The 23,748-nt window shown below is 43.9% G+C and overlaps 3 protein-coding genes across 5 annotated transcripts; all 3 read right to left on the bottom strand.

Annotated features, from left to right (window-relative positions):
- Positions 1-1,816: 1,816 nt before the first annotated feature.
- Positions 1,817-3,963, bottom strand: LOC132259478 (uncharacterized). 2 transcript variants are annotated; one of them, XM_059757123.1, is made up of 3 exons: positions 3,669-3,963; positions 3,143-3,578; positions 1,817-2,812 (listed from the first exon to the last, which is right to left on the bottom strand). In XM_059757123.1, the coding sequence occupies exons 2-3, from the start codon at positions 3,563-3,565 to the stop codon at positions 2,021-2,023; spliced, it is 1,215 nt and encodes a 404-aa protein (XP_059613106.1). In that variant the 5' UTR covers positions 3,566-3,578; positions 3,669-3,963; the 3' UTR covers positions 1,817-2,020. The 2 variants fall into 2 exon arrangements, with proteins under 2 accessions (XP_059613106.1, XP_059613104.1); XM_059757121.1 differs by having other exon boundaries at positions 1,819-2,812; positions 3,143-3,583.
- Positions 3,964-4,574: 611 nt separating this feature from the next.
- On the bottom strand, positions 4,575-9,302 carry LOC132259914 (zinc finger protein on ecdysone puffs). Of its 2 annotated transcripts, none has more exons than XM_059757732.1 (5): positions 9,200-9,302; positions 8,666-9,020; positions 7,320-7,516; positions 5,108-6,219; positions 4,575-5,047 (listed from the first exon to the last, which is right to left on the bottom strand). In XM_059757732.1, exons 2-5 carry the CDS (start codon positions 9,014-9,016, stop codon positions 4,713-4,715), a joined length of 1,995 nt encoding a protein of 664 aa, XP_059613715.1. In that variant the 5' UTR covers positions 9,017-9,020; positions 9,200-9,302; the 3' UTR covers positions 4,575-4,712. The 2 variants fall into 2 exon arrangements, with proteins under 2 accessions (XP_059613715.1, XP_059613716.1); XM_059757733.1 differs by having other exon boundaries at positions 4,575-5,044.
- Positions 9,303-9,530: 228 nt separating this feature from the next.
- On the bottom strand, positions 9,531-15,068 carry LOC132259318 (transient receptor potential cation channel subfamily A member 1). Its single transcript, XM_059756891.1, has 12 exons — positions 14,995-15,068; positions 14,622-14,778; positions 14,319-14,409; positions 14,055-14,250; positions 13,368-13,991; positions 12,501-13,298; positions 12,281-12,391; positions 11,347-11,454; positions 10,630-11,172; positions 10,460-10,576; positions 9,969-10,401; positions 9,531-9,909 (listed from the first exon to the last, which is right to left on the bottom strand). Exons 1-12 carry the CDS (start codon positions 15,025-15,027, stop codon positions 9,608-9,610), a joined length of 3,513 nt encoding a protein of 1,170 aa, XP_059612874.1. The 5' UTR covers positions 15,028-15,068; the 3' UTR covers positions 9,531-9,607.
- Between the last annotated feature and the right edge of the window lie 8,680 nt (positions 15,069-23,748).

Here is a 23,748-nt window from a genome sequence, read left to right as displayed (position 1 = left end):
TTTCCACCACAGCTGGTGAGTAATTTCCTCAGCCGTGAATTCTCAGCCATGCAGAACGACCAGCGATTGGCGTCGATTTTTGGGGAGTGAGAAGTCACTGGAAGTGGATTTAGGGGTTCTCAGGAGATTTGCTTGAAAAATAATTAAAACAAAACTTCCTCTTTTACTCACTCTCTGAACTCTTGAACAGGAAAAACCATGCAGAATGCATAATTTTGTGGTGTATTTTGCTGCGCACAACCCTCTTGACAGGAAAAACTCACCCCCTTTTCAGCTAATCTGTACAAAGTCTATAATAATTTTTAACTCTCACTCTCTTCTTAATACATTTTCAATTCATGCAACTCATTTATTATTCAGGATCATATTTCAGGGTCGTAAAAAACGAGATGGATAGAGTGGAAAATGCAGACACAGAGACGAGAGAATGTATCCGAAAGGATGCAGCAATTCATGCTATGGCAAATAAAAGGAGTCGAACTTTGCAATTTTGCAGTATTTGTAAATCATCCTTAACACTCTTACTCCCCAAGATTTATGCCGTGTTTTTGCCATTTCTCCATTGTTGACATCAAAGTGAATACAAATCAATACAAATATTGGCTCATTAAAAATTTATCCTGCTGAAAAATTCAATTATTGTTTTATTGGAATCTCTTTCCCTCGAAACAGGGAAACACTGACCAAGAATCCCTGCACAATTCCCTCGAGATGAAGTGCAAATATTGCTGAGGAGTCGGAAGGATCAAATAACTCGAATCTCTGGTCACTTTTATCTCCACACACAGAGAGAATCTTCAAAAGACCTCCTCAATGGGAAGATGTCACAATTGATCACTGACGAATTACTTCCAGCTTCCGAATTTCACCCAGGATTATCACACATTTCCAACAATAGACTTCGCTAGATTTTTTTGCGGTTGAGTTCTCTTTTCGGAAAAAACTGACGATGGCATAAAAAATCCATTGTAGCACAATTGGTCACATCTGTCGTGAGTTTTCACACATTTCCTGGCTGTGTGATGATCCTGTCAATAAAATAGCACTAATCTCAATGATCAGCACAAGAACCCATCGAGGCGTCGCGTGTCCGCGTGAGATGCAATCCGTTGGCCTTAAAAAAGCAGATGAGCCGTCGCGGCGCGAGAAGATCAGTTTCCCGGCCACGTGCGGACAATTTGCGTGTTGTTTTGAGGGCTGGTGGAGAGCAACAGATTCCTGGGCGGCACGTGGCCACGACGCACGCTCAAGTGGGTGGTGTGAAGACTCCATTAAGGAGGCGATTACTTGATTGGCGACACGTGCTCGTGGCCAATGATACACTCCTTCGCCTTGTGCAAACACTATCTCTCACTCGTCGCCTGGAGCATTATTTGCCTGGGAATCTAATTAAGTCCCAATGAGGCGTTCCGCCTCTGACCCTCTCTTGACAATTTTCCATGGCCGCAAGCCAGTCAGATGCATGAAATCCCGCTCAATGGGCCTGTTTGCGCTGAAATTCGACACACTTTTTTTGTGTGTGGACCGGAAAAGGGGCGCAGAGGGAACAGGAAAAGGATTACATGGCGTCCAGCCTTCTTTTCCTTGCCATGTACAAATCTATTTGATTTATTGCCTGTGTTTTCACGAGGCAATTATGCGCGCGAGGCAAATGAATAAGAATCGCTCTGCGCGTCACTCAAAAAACTGATGGAATATTTGCAAAGAGAGTGAGGAATTCAAATAGTTTTTTTTCCTCCTCTTCAAATACTCTCTTTGAATGATTTTTTCCTGGGCGAAAAAAAATGCAATTCGTGCCTGAAAATGAGAGAAGAGCTCGCAGAAGAATAGCTTCCTAATCAAATATTGACTCGCATTGACAGCCGCAAGGCGGGATATCGTGTGCAGCATACGCGCGATGGAAGCATAAGCAGCGCACATGCCATTGAAAAGCCTTCCAAGTAACGTATTTGATATGTAAAATATGTCTTTTATACAAGTACAGTAAAAGTGGATGGACAACACATGGCAAGGAGTAAGTCTACATGAAGCTGCACGTGACCAGGAGGAAGAGAATGGCAATGGGGAAGATCACATAAACCGCCATCCGGGGCTTGCAGGACGAGATCAGCGTGGTGAAGTCCTCGTCCTCGTGCTCAATGCCGTCCCGCGTCGGCACTTCCACGATCACCGTCTCGTCGGAGAAGAAGTGAATGGGAAAGACGCAAGTGGTGCTGTTCACGCAGTCCCTCGAGCCCTCGCGCCGCGAATACTGGAATGTTGGCTTGTGGATGTCGAAGATCGCATTGATGTCGTTGCTCACGAGATCGTTGTCACTATAGAAGATGTAGTAGTAGTAGCCATCGGCTGTGGCATCATGCTTCATCACCATGTGCGTGCCATTTTCCAGGAACTTCACGCTCGTGCACTGCGTGCTGGGCGGAAAGCTCTGCGACACCAGAATCTGCCCGTCGTAGCACGTGAGGAGGCCATTCTCGAAGCTGGACACGGAGTCTGAGTCCTCCTCCGTGTAGTTCAGCGCTGTTCCGCCGTGATTTATCCGCCTGTCCAGCACCAGATCCCGTCGCGTGCGAACAGTGTGATTGGCTTTGAGCTCGAGAATCGTCTCGGCGAGCATCGATTTGGGGTGATTCTTGATGAACTTCTCCGCCGCCTCTTTGAGCCTCGCCATCTCCTCAATCTTCGCCTCCTCGGAGGAGAATGACTTGGGCAGATCGTCGTGCACCTCCTCCGCCACCGTCTCAAAGGTCACACTCACAGTGCCCAGTCCGTTGCCGAGATTCGCACCATTAGGCTTGTTCTTGTTGTGGTCCTGACAAGGATTACAATTACAATTTTAGAGACTTTGCCACTAATAACAGGAACTAATGGAATTAAAAGCTTTACATGCAATTCTAACGACTTCTGTAGAGTGTTTGCTCAATGTCTCACTTTTGAATGGCAGGCACAGCCATAGAATAAATAATGTGTCTCATGAATATCATGAATATTATTAAATTCCACTGTACTCAGCGACATTTGCACATAAACAATCAGTTTTTAGTGTATCAACAGAGCAATTTTTTGCAGAAATCCCAATCGACTAATTCATGCGGGTTTTTCCGCGCAGCGAAAACGAGAATTGGGTTGATCGGAGACTCACCTGTAGGCCACACGTCTTGAGGTTTCGCTCGCCCTTGACGACCAGAATGCGCGAGCCGTCGAAGCGCGAGCACACCTTGAGCGCCACGGAAGCGCCCTTGAGCAGGAAGAAGCCCCAGTACTCCAGCGTGTCGTCGGGCAGCGTCATGGACTTCTTCAGGCGGATGTGCTTGCGTCGCTTCTTCGAGATCTCCGGACTGTGCGTGAGCTGAACGGCGTGAAAGGAGGTGTTCATGCGGAGGATATGCTGCTCGCAGAAGATCGTGGAGATGCCCTCCTTGATCTCCACAATGTCCGACTCGGCGAGTGAGTAGGAGACATCTGCGAAGCGGCTGTGTCTCAGGTACAGTGGCAGGATGATCAGGATGGCGGGCAGGAGGGTGGTGAGCATGCAGAAGATGCACACCCTCTTGATTCCGTGCATGGCGACGGAGAAACTATACTGTGAAAAATTGAAGAAAAAACACAGTGCAACACACTCGATCTATTGCGTTTCACAAAAACTCTCTTGTGTGCCACAAATTTACCAATTTGCATGGGAAATCACGCAGTCTTCACGGCAATTTCACGTTGAACAGATCAGCAGAGAAGCTACTTGAGGCATCCTTATCTTCACGGACAATTGTATTGAGCAGGGGGGAAAGTGATGACACTAGACAACTTCCACGGTGTGGCACTTCATGATTGTCCGCGAAGAGAGTCAATTGCACACTTATCACTGTCAAACGCGAGATTATACTAAGCGGAGTGCTGAATGAAATCTCTGATAAGGTCACAGTAAGATCACACAGCGTGGGAACTTTAGGCGCTCGGCGCATCATCTGGTCATCCTGAAGACATACTAAAGCAGCTTCGCGGAAGTTTCTGTTGACAAACTGTGTGTAAAAGAGTTATATTTGACAAAAGTACAATTGAGTTAATAAATTCAGAAGCAAGTACGCACAAATGAGGATCATTAGCCTTGCAAATGATTTACACTGTGACTCAATCGAGATGTTTGATTAGCTCATGTTTTCAAAACTCTCCTTCCCTTTTTCCAGTCTTCAGCTCGCTGAAGTAAACAAAAAGTTGCCAAATAGACAAATATTACTCGGCAATTGCATTACAACAATAATTATCAAATGTGAACTCATTTGTAATTTTTCATCAGCACATCATACATCAGGGCCACGCCACACTGTGCACAATTATCCAAGGAAAGTAATAAATCACCACCGTAGTAATAAAAAGCACAATTCTCTCTTACACTCTTTATTATTAATTGTATCTCACAAGAGTCACGACATCAACCTACATCAAAATAAACATTAAAAGTATGATTAAGATTATATGTTAAATCTCTAAATATGTTGTATATGTACTTTTTAAAATTTCCTCCTCTTGTAAAATATTGTGTTAAAGTAAGCATATGCTACTACTTTCTGTTTACTCTCTTTCTCTCTTTCTCTTCCTAAAATATTCCGTCGACTCTGTTGATGAGGGCAAAATGTGCAATATAATGAAAGAACACCTTTCAGCCGAAAGATGAGTTGTGAAGCATTAATTGGCTCTCTTCTCTCTCTTCGCACGTCTTAGAAGCGATTGTAGCGTCCACGGCCACGACCACGCGGAGAACCGCGCTGAGGCACACGTCCGCGCGTGGCAGTCTGCTTCTGCTGTGGTGGCTTCGCTTGTGGCGTCGGCGTCGGTGTTGGCGTCGGCGTTGGCGTCTGCACAACCGGCGCCTTGGCCGGTGAGGCCTTTGGCTCTACCTTCGCTTCCACGACAGGCTCAGGAGTTGGTTTCTCAGGCTCCACGGGCTGCTCCTCTGGCTCTGGCTTCACATCCTCCTTCACAGACTCCATCGTGGCGTCCAAACTACCAGACATATCCTCTTCCTTCACCTCTGGTTCCGTGGTTTCAGCTTCTGAGGGAGAAATCACAATATTCATCTCCAAACTCTCTGTGTACAATTATTAACACTCACCATTGGGCTTATCGTCATCCTCAGTAGCCTCACACGGATCATAGAGTTCAGATGGATCAATCTTGGGCTTCTCAGCAGTTGACTTCCCATTCTGCTCACCCTCCATGCGAGCCCTCTTCTTGCGCTCATTCTCAAGCGTAGCCGCAGCCCTCTTCTCCGCAATCTTCACCTCATTGCACTTCTCATTGAGGAATTTGATGAACTGACGATGATGTGACATCGTTCGGGTGTGAATCTCCGCCGTGGTTTCATTGTCAAAGTATCTATTGCAGATGCGACACTCATAGCAATCCAACTTCCCAATCAGACTCTTTCCCAACTGCCGATGGCAATTGTACTTGGGAATGCGATTCTCAATCTCCGCCGGCAACTCAGTCACACCCTCCACATAGTCCACAATGACATTCTCCGGCTCCTTCTCCACCTCGGGCTTCACCTCACTCTGACCACCCTCTGGATTCTCAGCTGTCTCCTCGCCCTCCTTCACTTCAGCCCCCTCAGCGGGCTCCTCGCCCTCGGCCACCTTCTCACCCGCCGGTTTCTCCTCCTTCTCACGCAAATCCTTCATCTCATCCGCCTCACCGTGAATCACCAGCTGATTGCGACGCTTCTCAGCACGATGCGCCCTCTTGGACGCCTTGATCATGTGATTGGGCGCCAACAAGTGGGCATCATACTCAATCCGCGTTGGGAACTCCATGCTGCAGTCATTGCACTTGGGATGGAGGAACTTCTTCAGCGTCAAGTGTCCCTCAGACTTGCGATGCGACGACAAATGTCCATAGAAGTGCAAATCGCACATTGTACAGTACTCACGACGCACATTAGTCGCCTTCACATTCTTCCCAATGCGCTTCAGACGCTCAATCTCAATACTCTTCAGCTGTTCCTCAATCTTCGCTTCCTGGCGAATCATCGTGGCACGCAAGCGATAGCTCTCCTCAACACCCTCCTTCATCATCGCGTGCGAACGCCCCTTGATGTGATTCTCAAAGGACAAACAGTCCCACATGTGCTTCTTGCACATGTGACAATAGAACATGTCACTCGGCACATCAGCATACAGTGAATCCTGCGGATCTCCTTCCACAAAGTCCTCCTTGGCTTCACCACTAAAATGCATGGTCAATTGCAGGCGCGCGGCAAGGAAGAGAAGAATTGAGAGAATATTAGTAGTGAGAATTGATGAGATATGATGTAAGATTTCACATCAAATGCCTTCTTCAGTAGAGATTTAGTTCAAAGGGTTTATCTTCTTCTCAATTACACTATTTACCAATTTTATACAGTGTCAATTGAAGCACAAAGAATGCGCTGAAATTTTTGTTTAAACCAGATTTTAGCGGAAATGAGCAGCAAAAGTTGCTCCATCTCAAACAAGTTCTGCAAAGAAGCGATTAAGAAGTGATTTCAACTCAGATCTTGTATGAAATCATGTTCAGAAGAGATGTTAAATGTCATTTCTCTCTCTCTCTCTATATCAATGAAACCAGATAAACCCTCTGGAATCCAATTAGTATCATCATACAAACCTTTGAAAAAACTGTTGAAAAATATTCTTTTTTTTTCTTACGAGAGAAGGTAATATATAAATTATAATAATACAAAGTGTATAAAATACATGATTGTCTATAAAGGGGAGAGGGGGGGACACATCTTAATGCTCAGTGTGAGTTTTCTCAATGGTCAAATCTGTCTCTTTGAGGACTCTTTCGTGACAGCGTGTGTGTGTCAGTGCGTGTGGCAAAAAGGTTGCATGGTAAAATGAAAGAAAATGACGAAGAACCTCTTCTCTTGCAACATCTAAGAAAATGCAACTACATAAATATAGTTCAAAATACATTTGGAAACACTTTGGTATAAAGGGTTGTTTTCTCTGAGGTTCCATGTTTTAAATGCTGCAACAAATAAGGTTTTTTTTTTGGTATGTTGTTGACCCTTTTCTTGCCACGGAAACTACACACATTTTCTCTTATCAAATGCTCTCCCTTCCAAGCCCTTTTTGATCCATTCAAAAAGGAGGACAAGCATTTTATTGTTTCACATTTTTTCTGTCTCTTGTATAAAAACTTTGGAAGAAATCGAGTGACAAATCATAAAGCTTCGAACAAGAAGGGGAAGTCAAACTTGAGAAATGGGGAGTAATTTTCACTCTCTCTCTCTCTGTCTGAGCAAATGAAAGAAGAAGAAATGTTGATCATCATCGGCTTACCTCTCAGTATTCTTATTAGTACCGTCGTCCGGTTTTGTTGATTTAGAATTGTTAGAATTCTTTGCCAGAACTTTCTTAGATCGATCAGTGGCATTGGGTTTACGAATGCCGCCCGGTTTAGTGGGCTTATTGTTGCGCGGACCAGCATTAACGCCAGGACGTCGATTGCGGTTGGTAACAGCATTGCGATTGCCCATCTGAGTGAGATAAGAAAAAGAGAAGAAATCGTGTGTGACCCGCGATTCGGTCTTTGCCACCTCACTTGACATCACAACATCCTTTCTTGGGTGAAAAGTGTGTCAACTGTCGTGAGTGTTTGGCATTGATGTTGCGAGAAGTCACGCGGGTCAGAAGTAAAGTTTTTTTTCCTTTCTTAAAATGATTTTATCCTTGCGTGATGCAATCATGGCACTTGATTCGGCACAAGGAGAGATGTCGCCCTGAAAGACGATCATCATCTCACTGAATTGTCTCTGGCGCACGAGATTCCTCGGTCTTTGGGTATTCTGGCTCATGCTGAAAACGTGTGAGGACTTCGGCCTGGGCACGCTGAGCTCATGCGGAACAGCCCCGAGTTGGCATTTGGGGTCGAGCTCAGGACGATCAGAGGACAATCAGAGAGACGAAGCTCTCGTCCATTGTATCTCTTCTTCTAAGCAACGTTCAGAATTATATATCATCAGATTTCTCTCACTTATCGCCGGATTTTGCATCTTAGCGGGCAGAAATCACGCAACAAGCAGCTGTATTCATATCAACTCATCAATTGAACGTGAGAAGGCAAATAGAACCACCCCATAAATGAGTAATTGCTAGGCAAACTGTTGGCGTCCAATTTTATTACATAAAAGATGAGAAAAGAGAAATTGTCAGCTGATATTCAACATCGCTGAATCAGTAGATTGTCTTAAAATGGGTCAGAAGTGCAATTTAATTTGATTTGAGTTTTCATTGGAAGTTCTAGTTTTACAGGATGTTAGAATATTCACAAACAGAGCGGTGAAATATTTCCCAGAAGATAATTGCCATGAATTTGTTGAATTCTCCCGAAAACTGTGTCAAAATACTCTTTATTTTGCATTAATGAGATTCTTTTGGAATAACAAAGCATGCTTTTAATGCTTTATTTGAAATCCATTTTAGAAGTGTTGAAAGTGACAGAAAATTGCCCTGAGAATTTGGTGAAATCGAAGTTGAGTCTTATTAAACGCTCTTGTCGTAAAGGGTTAATTAAAAGTGCTTTAGAAAGCTTCTTTTGAATATGAATACAGCCGCCGCCGGTGAAATTCCACCGGCTAGGACACTTTGCAAATCCTCCCGAACTCTCCTGGAGCCCCAAAACTCACCATGCGTCCAGCCATGCGATCGTCGAAGCGGTCGTAGCCGCCGCCGCCGCCCGTGTTCCTGCCGTATCCGCCGCCGAAGCCTCCACCGCCGCCGCCGCGCATGTCATTGGGCGGCAAGTCGAGCAGCGAAGGCGGCTGGCTGCCGCGAAGGATGTTGTTGATGAGGTTGTTGGCTAGCGCCAGAGCTTCCGAGGGATTCTGGCCCTGGTTGCCCATGTAATTGCCACCTCCGCCGCCGCCGCCGCCCCCGCGCATTCCCCAGTCGTTGGTCGTGTCCCACGGATCCACATTGCGGCTGATGGACCCGCCATAGTTGTTGCGATCGAAGCTCCGATTGTTCCGATAAGCCATCTCTCTGCGAAGCAATTACAAAGAGACGCATTGAAGGATTGAGAAAAATACAAGTCAAGGGGGCCGCAATGACAGTCTCCATGACGCCACCGGAAAAGTCACTTTTACACTCAAGATAGAACACCCAGCCAGGAAATTTCTGCTCTTTCCTGTGCGTGGCTGCTTGGGAAACACTTTGCTTACCTCTAAGATGTTGTACGATGAGAGTTTTCAGGAGAAAATGCACAAATTTGTTCACTTTTCACCAATGGCGTCCACACTTAATGCGAATTTAAGAGTGAGAGAGAGAAAGCGCAAAAGGGGAAATATAATCCGTAAACTGCAGTGGGACAGAAAGAGACAAGCTGATGTGAAGCCGCTTTGTTCGACTTATCGACACAGTGAAGTTAGCGGCACATCGAGATTCCCCGAAAGATGGCAAAGTGGCGCGTGAATTTAAAATTCTCAAACTGATTCTGGAATTCTTTCAATCATATTAATAGAGAGAAATTCAATTGACACCTAGAAATCTCCTTTATTTCTCACATAAAGCATTGCAACAATACTATAAGTGGGATTGACATTACAAAAGGTCACACAGAAGCTCGTGAATTACAAATTCTTGTTGAAACTAACAGCCGTGCGTAACTTCTTGCGGATCCTGGGAGAAGTCCAGCGAGAGTTGCTAACAATGTTGAAAGGGGTGGCTGAGAGAGGACGCAAGTCATTGGGAGGAACACCCTCATCAACATCATCAGCCTCCGTCTTGATTTCCATCTTCTGGACAATTAATCTGAGAAGCTGATGCTGTTGCTCAAGAGAGCTCGTAATCTCTCTCAACTTTCTCTTCTGCTTGTCAATCTCCATTGCCAGATAGTCCTCAGGATTGGTGTCCAGAACCATATCCAGTCCAGCTGAAAGAGAACAACATAGAACACGAGTTGCTTTCTGTCACTAATATTACCAGTCTTACCGTCTTCGTTGAAGGGATTGTAGAACCATTTTCTAAGAATGGAATCCAGAAAGCCCAGCTTACATTTGGTATCATTCGGATACTCAATCAGCTCCATCTTGTCCACCTTCTCCAGCCACATTTGCGGCAATTTCTGCTCCAGTTCAGTGTGCAGAACCACTTGCATGGCCAGCCTCTTGAGCTGCGCATTTCGGCGGACAGATTCGATGTCTCCAACGGCCAAACCGATAAGAAGGTTCATCAGGAGGATTGGCATGAGAACCATGAAGAGGCAGAGGATGACAAAGGCGGGAATCGGATAAGGGAGCTCATTGCGATGGAAAGGCTGAACATAAGTGCCGACAAAATCCATCTCGCCGAGCATCATGGAAAAGGTCCTCATGAGGGACATCGGAATCGAGGAGAACGAGTAAGTGGTTTGCAGATACAGAGACTGAAGAAGAGAAGAATCATTATATGTGCTTTTAAAAGCATTCAAAAGAAAAACCTACATTAGACAGAAGAATGTAGAATGCTAGTCCAAAAGCAATAATGAGGATCGAGAAGACCATCAGCACTTTGATGAGAGTTTGCAGAATTTCCAGGAACATCACTACGTAAATCCCAACCTGGAATCACAGAGAGTTAGTAGGAGAATTGAATAGAGGATTTCTGGGCGTACCTGATCGAATCTCTGGAGGAACAGCAAGAGATTGAACCAGGAGAGAAAGACAGTCACGGAAGCGGCTGAGTAGTGAGCATCGGAGATGTGACCACCGCAGAAGAGCGCGGATATCATGGTCAGTGAGGAGAGATGGAGTGTCCAGGAGATCAAGTTGTTCGGCTCGAGCAAGTATTGCCACTTTTGCTGGTACACCTGGACAATCTCCCTCAGGGAATTGATGGCAATGTAGGCCACGATGGCCATTCCAGACACCATCATCGCCGTCGTGATCTCCAGCTTCATAGTTGAGTGCTGATGATGCTGGTGAGGCGGCAAGGCGGTGACATTGTCCGAGACGGTGGTCACATTGGAATCTGCTGTGGCCGACACGTGATTGTGCATCAACTGTGAGGAGAACATCGTGACGAAGAAGAGGAATACGCAGTAGAAGAGTAGATTTGCCAGATGAAAGTATTTCCCATACGAATTCCACTTCATTTGCAGATACTTCTGGCTCAGTGGATGTGCCAAGAGCTCCACGCGGCCGTGTGTTACCATCGCCTGATTGTGTCGTTTGCCAAAGTGTAGAACAAATAAGAGGTCAATTTGGAAAAGTTGGAAGGCAGTCAAGAGTCAGGTCAATAAAAGCTCAAGCGCGCCAATATTGAACACTTTATGCAACACTTTCTTCATGCAGAACTGCTAAGGATTGAATGGGAAATAAAAGAGACTCACATTGACAACATCGAGAGGCGGAGGTCGCCATTTGGGATCATTAAGACGAATACGGATTTCATCGATTTTCTTCTGGGATTTTTGGTACGCCGAAAAGGAATATTTTATCTAAAAGAAAAGAAAACCAAAGAAAGAGCCAATCAAACAACTAATTAGGGGGAAAAAAGGGGTCTATTAGTCGGACAGGAAATATCGAGTTCACTGATGGGAAGTCATGCTTCTTAATCACTTTTCTCACTCCTTTAAAAAGCAAGATTCTTTATGAAAATGTCACGTTAATTTACTTTTAATTGCAAGTTTTCAGGTCAAAAACTAGAGAGAAAGAAGTTAATGAAGTGCTATCGATTTGTAAATGAAGTTAAAGCTCAAAAATTAATTCAACTTTCAATCAAGCTCTCAATGACCTTAACTTTCAATCATTAGGAAAATTGAAATGTTCTGTGAAAATAAAGAAAAAGCAATTTTCGTGTTGATGAACACAGAAATTTCTAGACATTTTCCAGGAATATTTTCCGTATGTGAAACATTAGAATGTAATTTGTTCTAATAAAAATATTCTAATAATGATGAATAGTAGCAGAAAATTGAATCACATTAAAATTTCATAAGCTTTCAATGAAGCCCTTCCGTTCACATTTCTATTCAATAAACTGCGCATATTTGATAAATACGGGGAATGTTCAAAATTCATGCAAATTTTGTAGGGAAAGAGGAGACTCCATCGGAGAGCATGCTTCTAGCAAACAAACTCTGCACTGATTCACCAATGTAGTCTCGTCATCCTCTCACCTATGGGGAAAATGCAAAATGCACTCGAGAAAATTTCATGAAAAATGTTCTGCAAACAATAACAAGAACATCTAAGGGAATGTTCAAACGCATTTGACAAAGCTCTTCAGCGTTGGATACTGGAAAAATGCCTTTTTTGTCTTACATTGAGTGCTGGCAATGGGATGGGTTTGGAAATTTGCACAGCATTTCCTGTCTTTTCATCCATTTGAGCATACATCATAGGACATTGGAGAGTGCTAAAGCAGTATTTGATCTGCATGTTATGGGAAAATTTGTTAGTCATTATTGACAATTGAAAGATTGTCCAACCTGGAAAAGTCTGTTATATTATCAAAGACGGGGGAATTGTCGGGGAAACTCACATAGAAACTCTTGGAATCCTTCTTGCAGTTCGCCTTCGTGATGCACTTGTCCTGAACAGCCTCGAAGACCCTCGGCATGGACGCAATGAGCGCCAATGTGACACAGGGATGCTTGTCGGACTTCAGCGCCATGATCTCGGAGGCTCTCTCCTCGTGTGTCACCATCGCGAGAGCCGCTTCGGGATATTTGTAGTAAATAGCATAATCAATGGCACTCATGTCCATGTAATTGTACAGCAGCTTGCACTCCATCGACAGCAACAGGGCGATGGCATTGGGCTTGTTCTCCATCGTGGCCAGATGCAAGGCTGTGTTGCCGTCCTTGTCCACCTGATCCAGGAGGTGACTGTGGACGGAGTGCAGCAACTCAATGGTCTGCGTGTAGCCAGACATCGCAGCCAAGTGGAGAGGATTTCTCCCATTGTGGTCCCGATGGAGCAGAGCTCCTCTGTTGAGCAGCAACTGCACAACTCTTGTGTGACCCTGTTGGGAGGCGATGTGCAGTGGCGTGAGACCCTCTCCATCGCTCTCATTGATGATAAAAGTGCCCTTCTCAGAGTCTAACAACTGTCGAACTGTGTTAAATCTCCCATAGCGAGCAGCGAAATGCAGTGGACTTTCGTTGTTGTTATTCTTCAAATTGATGCACGCTCCCAATCGAATAAGATTCTCCAGGGACTTGATGTGACCCTCACGGCTGGCATAGTGCAGAGGAGAACATCCTGTGTCGTCCTTCTCGTTGAGCAACTGAAGCAAATGCGCCTGGGACTGTGCTTTTGAGACCTCCATAGCAAACTCCTCGGATAGAGCACATCGCATGCGTATTAGAATATACTGAGGGAATAGAGGGAAGTTAAAGTGTCTTACCTCCAGACGACCACCGTTCATGATGACCAGATGCAGGACGTTTCTGTTGTTCGAGTCCTTCAGGCTGATGTTGGCTCCCAAGCGGATGAGAGCGTGCACGGTTCTCCATCCTCCTCTGGACGCAGCCAGCAAGAGTGGTGAGCGATGCTCTTTATCCAACGTATTGATATCCGCTCCACTCGCCACGAGATACTCCACAATGTCCGGATGATCGAACATCGAGGCACAGTGAAGAGGAGTCATCTTCTGCACATCCGTGCACGTGAGACTGGTCTTCTTCTCATTGGGCTGCAGAGTGAACATCAGTTTGACGATGTCCAGGGCGCCTTGGGCGCACGCCAGATGGACTGGAGTGGACAGATCGTGCTGCTGCGTGGAGATCTTTGCGCCAGACTTGAGACAGAGCTCAACTGCTTTTATATCACCTCCATGGACAGCAGAGTGGAGTGGGACGTTGCCTTCGGAATCGTAGAAGGAAATCATTTCTTCGCGTGACGATCCTCGAGACTCTCCCCACTGCAGGAAGACCTCCATTGTCTTCGAGCTGGCGTTCTTGGCCGCCTCGTGAATAGGATAATAACCGTTGTTGCAAGGCCTTCGGGGACAAGCCTTGAATTCAGTGATCTGGAAGCAGTAAAAGGCATAAATAAAAGCTCTGATTTCTTTCAATTTTCTCAAGCCACCCACCAAAATCCTGGCGCACTCTTCGTGATCATAAATCGCTGCCAAATGCAGGGCCGTTCTACCGTGTTCACCACCTTGCTGAATATCTATGGCATTGCGGTGTTTTCCCATCACCTGCAGAGCCTCCACCTTATTGAGCTCTGTAGCCAGATGCACTGGAGCTTGCTTCTTATCATTGAGAGTTGTGGTATTCACGGGTCTGCAGAGAAATAAAGCATCACATTTCAGCATTCACGAGTCATTGAGTGAATTCGGGGAATGACTTACACTGAGAGAAGGAAATCAAGAGCATCCAGAGCATCGTATTCCACAGCAATGTGAAGAGGTGTATTGCCAAGAGCGTCTTGTGTGTTGAGATCTGAAGATTTAATAGTCAATATGGGAAAGAAAATTGGGTTATAAACGCTATAAAGTTCGCAATACTACGCTTTCGCTTCAGTTCCAGGTAAGATTCAAGAAGATGTGATTGATAACTTAATAAGACTGCTTCAGTATTGCAATGTATAATAGTTCCATCACACATTCAATTGACATTCTGAGTAAATTCTTGGTCAAACTCTTACTAATTACCTCCTTGTTGGTCACGTATAAATTGCAAAATGTTCACTCTATTCCTTGCTGCTGCTTGATGAGCCGCCGTTCGTCCTTTGCCATCCTTCACATTCAATCTTGTGTTGTCACTGTTGAAGAGTTGAGCAAAATGCTCAAGATTTCCTGCTTCAGCCGCCTGAAAAGGATTTGAGAAAGATATTTTTGTTCAAATTTATCCTCATTGTTGAAAATAAAGCTACTCGTGAGCTTTTCTTAAGCAAATGCTTGTTTTCTGTGGCGTGTTATAGAAATGCAAATTGATTGCTTTTTAACACATTCTTTCCTTTCGTCAATCACTGCAATTTTCAACGTGAACTTTTGAAGGTCTGTAAAGATTGATTTATTTCTGGACCTGTATAATTTCCTCAATTGGCACTTTGGGCATCGGTGCCAGTCTGAGGACCCTCGTCCATGCACGGGGCAGTCTCAGGGATGCTTGAACTGGAACGTTGGCACCATTATTGCATCCACCGAAAAGGACACGATATGAATTTCTCTGGAATTTCGCCATTTTTCCACTTTGCTCTATTGAAATTGCCATTGAATTCGCGGAACTATTTCAACAGGATATTCTCATAATTTCCCTTCGAAAAGGTGTGATTTTAGGATCATTGCCACGTGAAGAGGCGCATTTTGAGTAAATTGTCGTCCTGTTTTTTTTTTGTCTTTCTCGCGTGTTCTGCACGCAAACTTTTGCTCATCTACTATTCATATATTCAGTCATCAACTTTTATAGCTGTCCACACAAATTAGAGCTCAAGTCCCATCCTCTATTTAACTCCAATTTGCCCTTCTATTTACTTGTCAGCTAAAAGTGATATGTCCTGCAACAACACGAGCACTAATTGAGCACTATCTTCCACATCGAGAAGTCAAGTGTCGCACGAAGCACTCCTTGGCCTTCCTGTGGTCCTCAAGTTGCGAACGCGACTTTCCAGATGCAGAGGTTGGACGGCAACTGGCGAACTCTCCAAGATGCCACCACTATTTTATACCATCGAGAGAAGGAGAGCGCGAACACATCATATCCTTCGTGCACTCTCTTCACGCAAACTCTGGGCCAAGCTCAGCGAAAGCTCTCTCAATATCGCGTGCATTCAATGGCAAGAGTTATACATCATTTACCCTTTAACTCAGACTTTAACACTCTCGCAGCAGCGAAAGTAATTTTCATTTTCACTCACCCTCAGGATCCGAAAGGGACTGTCGCGAAGGAGGCACACTTCCTCGGCCGGAGCGAGAATGGCCTGCAACTCTTGTCCAGTCTCATTCTCAGCTGCCCCAGATGTTGACTTCTCCACGTCTTTCCGCATATTTTCAAGAGATTGCCCAATGATTTTAGTCAGGATCCATGTCTGTTGAGCAATTACGAGAGTAAATTTTTTATTTACGCTTCTGGCATTTATACTCACGATTAAATCGCTGATGGCCTGAATTCAATTTAAACTTGGCAGAGAAATTCAATTTAAATACAAGGCAAGAGCTTTAGCTCCCATTTTATATTCCAGGAGTGTTAAATATTGTAAAAAGAAGAAATGTGGTCTGATTTGGAGGACTTTAAATAAGAAATGCTAGAAATAGACTCGAACAGATCGTCAATACTTGATAATGAACATTGAAATGTTCATATTACTTGCATAGTTATTGACTGAATTCTCTAAAATTAACGTCCAAAAAATCATTACCAAAGAGTTTCAGTTCTACTTAACACATATTTTGTCTATAGAAAGTCTAGCTATGCATTTTGTGCTCACCTTCAAGCTGAGAGGTTTGTTAATTTCGGGAACATCAGTGGAAACTACAACTGTCGGGACATCATCCTGGTTCTGTTGATTTGCATTGGCATCCGTTGCACAAGGACTGACGGCTCTGGTGTTGTGCATTATATAGAAGGGACTTGGCATCACGGTGAATATGCGTATCATAAATCCCCCAAAACAGCTCCTCTCGAGAGTCACTCTCTGCAAACAGACAAAGACTGATCGATACTCTGCATTTGCAGAAACCCAAATGCTATATCAGTGATAATTGCCATCTGTTGAATTACAATCACACATTCGGTCTAATCAGTTCCGCTCTCATATATTGAATCATTTCATTGAGTTAACACTGGGTGAAATGAAATGATTAAAAGTGGAGACGCCGGGTTTATCAAGTTCTCTTGTGATAGATAACTATATGTGAAGATGAAACTGTGAGGCGGTGAAACAAAATGAAAATATATTGATCGGTGGTTGTGAGCGTTTTGAGATTTTTATCAACATGATTAGGGGAAGTTTATTTATACGCAATTTCCGAGAATGTTTCGAAATTTCGTCGATCACGCGAGATAGATCAACCCTGTAATGGAATGGAAAATCATCCTATCGCATGAGGAAAGCTCTCTTCCAACGATGCCTGGGCTGTAGTGGCAACTCTTTCTATATTTAATCTTGTCATATAATGAGTGATTGCCATATACAACGATTAATTAATTAATTATTCAGACAACAAGAGAGAAGACACGTTCTATGAATTTACACAAATAATTCGATGACTTCCCAACACGTACCTCTTGGCTATTGATTGGGGAGATGGGACACGCTGATGATGGATTGGCGGGCTTTCCAGAAGGATATGCCTTCACCTTGACTGTGACCTGTGACTGAGTCACGGCGTCTGCAAGGTTGAACTTTCCAGAAAATGCACCCAATTCGACTTTATAGAAAAATTCAAGTATTAAATATTAACCGACAACTTGTTTCGCTGAGTGACAACCCACTTTCAGATGTCCATTCACTTCATTTATAATATAAATTCACAATTTCACAATTTCTCGCTGACATGTTAACATCTTGACAAGAAAATTGTATCCAGTGGATCCTGTGCAATTGTGAGAATTCCAAGAAGAATCTCCAGACTTGTCCAGCTAATTGCTTTCCGCTCCCAAGAAGTACTCTTCACACATCAGCAAATTGCGGCCTTTCGGTAAAGGTCGAGGAACCTTGTGCAGTAAAACTCTAATTCACACCCTAATTGAAAACCTATGTCCCTTTCTTTGTCCCCATCAACCGTCCACATCAGTAGTGTTCACTAAACTGAGCAGCAGTCTGTACTTTCATGCTTGTGACAGGCTCTTCACTCTCAATCTCCACCCACGACCATCCTCTCCAACCCCCGGACATGTACGCATTTTATTTGATATGAAACACCATCGCGTTTGCTGGTAAAACATGAGCTTCCTCCATCAGAGACACACCCTTTCCTCGGTCACGTCACCACTTGAGGCCCCCTTTGGAAGCACTTGGAGGGCTTTCATTGAGCGTGAAGTACTTAATTATAAATTGCAACTGCTAATTTATTTAAACGTCCCATTTGCAAGTGCTCTCAGTATCCAAAATAGCACAATGAGCAGCAGCAGAACGCCCCCAACGACGTAACACCATCGCACAGGACACTTGCCCATGATGCCGGGCAAGTGGATGTGCCGAAGCGTCATCCAGGGTGATTTGTACCATTGAAATGAGATCTCGGGTCGACTGAAATGGAATGGCAATTCATTAGATGAGCAACAAAGTCAATGCTCTGCTCGACTGTCGCGTCCGATACAGTAATTAAACGACTGTTTGTTGATTCCCCAGTGGAAGCCAAATTATTCACGGAATTCCTACAAGTGCGATATGTATTTCTCGTTGTGGGATTTCTCCCCCCTGAGATTACATCACTTTCAATCGCGAGTACCGCTTGTGAAATGAGAGAGATTTTCACCATATTCTCTCAATTACAACATTTTATCGCTGATTGCGAAAATTATTTGGCAAATACAAGTCATCAATACCCTTGGATCTTCCAATGGCTCTGGGCCCTTTCTCTGTCGTCCAACAGGTCTCATCCTCGCTTCTGTCTCCGCCAAGAGCTCCAACTCCAGTTCTGCCTTTCCCTGGAAAACAGTGAAACTTAATCCGATGGTATTAAATGGATAAATTTGGCGCCAAGTTCAATATTTGTACCGTCAATTCTTCTTTCCTTTTGTAGTTGCCCACAATAGGAAACCATCCCCTTATTGATTTCTTGCTGAAAAGATTGATTAATTCCGCCGTGGAATTCACCGTCAGAGAGCAATTTGTGGCCAGAGATGATGGCGCATGGAGATGATTTAAATTAATTACCGTGGCGCCTAATTAAATCACAGCCAAACATTGTAATCAATATGTACAAACAATTCAAAACTCGTGCTTGAATTCACCTATGAAATCATCTGCAGACATCGTATCATTATCCCAAATTTGAACGTTCAGAAGCGGTGGGCTTTTCACAGTGGCATCGAATTTCCCATAGAAACGCCTTTTCTTTGTGAAGACTACCTGTAATTAATGCACAATTAATATTTTCTTGCGTGATCAAGTGAATTCTTACCTTCTTCTCCGACTCCATGTATAGTTGAAGGGAAACGTCATTCTCCAATTAAACTTTCCTACATCATTTAATGAGCGATAATGAATATCCGTTTTCTGGGAATCCTTCCCATGATTCATCAGCCAACTGTTGAAATTGCAGACGAAATTTTAGGGATGAACTTGAAAGTTTTAGCACTGTGAAGGTGAGTTTAATTATATTTTCCTACAATTTTACATAGATATCGCTTATCTTTGCTCCAGGAATTGTTGCAACTTTCGTAGAGACATCAGCTGTGTTCCAGACAATTACTCTCAATTCATATTTAACTGGTTTTTCAGGCGAAATATCAATGTCTGGAGGAATTTTACTGTTGCCAAAGATCTCCACCCAAAGCTGGAGTTTTCCTTGTTCGATTCCTGGACGATCGGAACGAAACATGCTCTGTGCTTCGTGAAGAGACGATCCTCCACATCGATGAAAGTTTCTCCAATTAAATCATCGGAACGCTCATTAAAATCTCGATCATAAATGGAAATCTTCAAAATGTGGTCTTCTGGAATTTTTCCTCTCAAATCAAAGCATCTCCCGATGAAGGGATGAATCTCATTCTTCACACAATTGTCTCGATCCATGATCTTTGTCTTACCAAACTCTAAACACGTGTAAACATCGGAATTGCCAGCGTCACGGCAGCGCAAATTAATTCCCCTGACCACATAAACTCTCACCACAATTGACACTTCGCGAGCGTGTTGAGACACCTGTTGATACCTGCAAAGAATTCAATAAAGTCTACCAAGAACACCTGTTGAATAGTAGCTTCTTACCTAATGAGTTTCTCATGGAGCATTGAGTCTTCGTGAAGATATCAATGTGACCTCTGAGGAAACTGTATCTCTGCGGGTTTTCTTTTCCTGCTCTTGCCAACTCAAAATTATCTGCCCAGTCGCGAAAGTGTCCAAATTCTTGTTGATTTTCCAGTTCTGATGAGTAAATCTTCAATTTGTGGACAGTTTCGATAAAATTCTCGCTTCCTTCGTACAGCAAATTGAAGAATTTCGACCACCAAGTAAAGTTTTGAGAACTTTCAAGCTCTTTCTTTGACATTCCCATCTCCACATTCACACTTTTGGAGATTTCTGTCTCTTCTTCTGTGCACAGGAGCCTTGACATTGCTAACTTGATGAAGCTCTTAGCCAAATCAAGGCCTCCACCTTCAATTTTCTCCTCTATGGACACTTTCAATTCCACTCTGTCATCGCTGGGGTCAGTTAATTTCACGGAATTGTGTTTGCTCGACTCCCACTTAGGGTTTCGCAAGAATTTCTGACTATCCGAAATCACACTAATGCCTATCAATTTATTAGAGTTCACTCTTCGATGTTTAAGCACTATTGGAGGCCAATAAGCGAGGTTTTCCGGCAAGTAGACTTCCGCATGTCTAACAGAATTTGTAAAGTTGCAACTTTTGCCCAAGATTTTACCACTAGATCCCATTGATAGGGTAACATCTGAGAATTCCATGAATATTTCTGACTTTCTTCCATCGATCTTATTCATCAATCGAAGGCCGAAGCGACTGAAGATCAAGTGAAATTTCTTTATAGGAATATCCACTTCCTTGTAAATTATTCCAGGACTCGAAATGTCAGTTGCATCTTCTTTTGGGTGAACTTCTTCCAATTGAACTCGAAGAAGGAGTTGAGCAGTGGAAATTCCCTTTAAAAATAAGGGAATCCATTTCAATACTTCTTCTAATTGAGTTGAATCGCTCAATTTCACTTCAGTCGAAGTGTATCCAATGCCCAATAATTTATGCATCCTTCCATTGCCATGACGAAGCTTTAAGAGTACTTTTGGGGGATCCTGAATTATTGATTCCACATCGCCAGCCAAGGAAATCTTGTCAAAGCACAACACTTTATTCCAGTGCGGAACGTGACTCTGTCTATTAATAGAAAACTTTCCATGGTATCCGGCAAAGAAAACCTCCACGAGGGTGTCATAGAGGGATGGATTGTTAATTATGCAGTTGAAGATGGTTCATTTCTCGTTCCCATCCAGAGAAGAACACTTCCGTGGCCAGAGATGCAGCCACAAACCCTGTCTTCATGAGTGCATTGGGGATTCTTGAAGAGAATGCTGTAATTTCGGCCGCTTAAGAATCCGCCACAATGCACAATATCCTTCAGACGAACTCTGTGTATCCCAAATACACTTCCATGATTATCTAGAAGTTGTATAAACAGATCCGGCCATTTAGTCACTCCCTGATTGACTATATCATTTAATTTGTCCAACAATTTATCAAGTGATTGTGTGGCTGAAGACGATACGCTCAATTCATCAATTATTGCTTCAAGGGAGGCCACAATGGAGGCTCTGAAGTTGACATGCCACGGCGTGAGAGTTTCACCATCATCTTCTCTCGAGAGGATATTCTTCAGATCCCTAAGGGCATTTTCTATACACTGGAAATCAATGAGCTTTGAACGCTTTGACATAATATGCGAGATGAATTTCCTGATGAAAATTTCATCTCTGAGAATGTTGCGGAGGTCCGGGAGGAATAATTCCATGGACAAGTTGGGAATTTTCTCAGAGTGTTGCATGGAAAAGAGATTGCTGGTTTTGTATTCAGAGCAGAGGAGATTCAAATCAGCTGAAGATTCTTCTGTACAGATTATCCGGAGGCAAATGTGCTTTGAAGAGGTGTGAAGAAAGTCCAGTTCAGTGATGGCAAGGTGAATTGTGAATCTTGAATATGTCCAGTAATTATTCTGAGAAGATAAATTATTTCATATTAGAGGCAATAAATTTAATAAACGATGTCAATCACCTCGAAGAATCTGTTAATTCCATTCACTTTAGTTGAGCGATTGATGGGAATTCCCTCTGGCTGAACAGAAGCCTGGATTGAGATGAGAATCCTTCCAAGATAGTCCGTGTTCTTGTACAAATGCCACCATGAAGGGTCAAATGTGGGCAGAGTGACCTCTCCATTGATCTCGTGCGAGAGATCCTTCAAGAGAATATTCCCTTTGAAGATCGTCTTCATGGTGAGAGCACCTGAAGATTCAACCTTCACGCCGAAATTCCCACAGAGCGCTGGGAAGAAGCACATGAACTGAAACTGTTGGTTCCACTCTGGATACTCAGTCATTCTGGCAGTTCTCGAGTGCATCTTCACTCCGCAAAGAGTCACCGCGACACAGTAATCAGCAATCGTGGGAAAGCAGCCGCGATGGAGGTTGAAATTGAACAGAACTCTCTGCCTGACGGCCTCGAGTACTTGACTCGATTGATGGTCAGATTGATTGGGCAGTCGCATTGTGTTGTCGGAAAGAATTACCAGATCAAATTGGAGGAGTCCACAGTCTGACCTCTCACCTCGATTGATTGCCCTTGAACCGGCGCAAGGCACCAAGCGACCCCAAGTTCCGTAGAAACCCCTTCCATCGGCATTCCACACTGCCTCCAGATCGATCACCAACTCCCCGGAGCATCGCCTCACGCACGCCTCGTGGTACAGCCTGAACGTGACGCTCTTCCTCAGCAGCCTGCTCAGAGTGCATCGCACCTCGAAGACCATGTACTACAGAGAGAGACACGATAGACTGGATTGGCAGAGCAGACTAAAAAGAGCCATGAGCAATGATTGACCTCATTGAAGTGTGGATTGCTTGAGGATTTGGCCACGCGAGTCGTTTTCACTTTTCCACTGAAAGACACCTCGAGAAACGACTTAAGATGCTGCACCTGCAAACCCTTCCCCTGATACACCGAAATGCTGAGAAGGAAGTCCTGCTCGCTGTTCTTCTTCCTCGTTCTCATGAGCTTCTTCTGAATTCTCTGCATTGTTCGAAAGAAAAGCTTATTTAACAGTAAATACTCATTTGTTTCACTGGTTACTCTATCGATTATGCTGAAATTAATTGAAAAAATTATTACCTATGCAAGAACGAAAATTTCTCGTACACCTCGGGGGATTAAACCCTTCATTGTTTAATATTGACTTACTCACGTTGAATACAGTGTTTGTCATAAACCCCTCAGTCATCCCCAGATAATTGATCAATTTTCACACAAAGAACGTGTATTTTCCCGCGCAATTACTCTGTCTCCCGCCGTATTCACTTTGCACGTGGATTGCGCAGAATCTGCTTTTGCGCGGGAAATTTCCGCGGTGTTCCAGAAAGTGGTCTTGTTTCAAAATTCTCCTAATTTCTACAGCATGACTGTTAACGGTTGTTCCACAGAGTGTCTCTCATTGTCTCCTAATTAAAAACGCTAATCAAACCACGCAGTGCATGTTTTTTTCTCCGCACAGATCCAACGCCAGGCCCCCGCCAAATTGACTGCGGCGTGGTGTGTGAGTATGAGGAGTTGAATGAATGAAGGGAGTCCCCTCTCGTCGTCAATCAAGTGCGTACCAAATGATGATGACTTCGGGAGCGCGTATTCGAGCGCACACACAACTGCAATCAATTTAGGCGCGTTCTTCACAGTGTTGGAGAGCGAATTGCTGCTGAGTTAGGCTTCGAATTTTTGCTGAGTGTCCTAATAAATTTTTATAGACCGAAAATAATTAATTGTAGCACACTGGACGAGTCTGAGGGTAGAAAGGAGACTTTTCCGGTCTTGAATGTTTCTTATTTCAGGCATTTTTGTTCTCATTCAAATCTAGAACCATCAATCTGAGTAAATTACTTAAAATCCAAAGATATCT

The sequence above is a fragment of the Phlebotomus argentipes genome, unplaced genomic scaffold (genome assembly GCF_947086385.1).
Source record: "Phlebotomus argentipes unplaced genomic scaffold, Phlebotomus argentipes genome assembly scaffold_18, whole genome shotgun sequence".
Classification (NCBI taxonomy): Eukaryota; Metazoa; Arthropoda; class Insecta; order Diptera; family Psychodidae; genus Phlebotomus; species Phlebotomus argentipes.
This window is presented reverse-complemented; position numbering and strand designations above follow the sequence as displayed.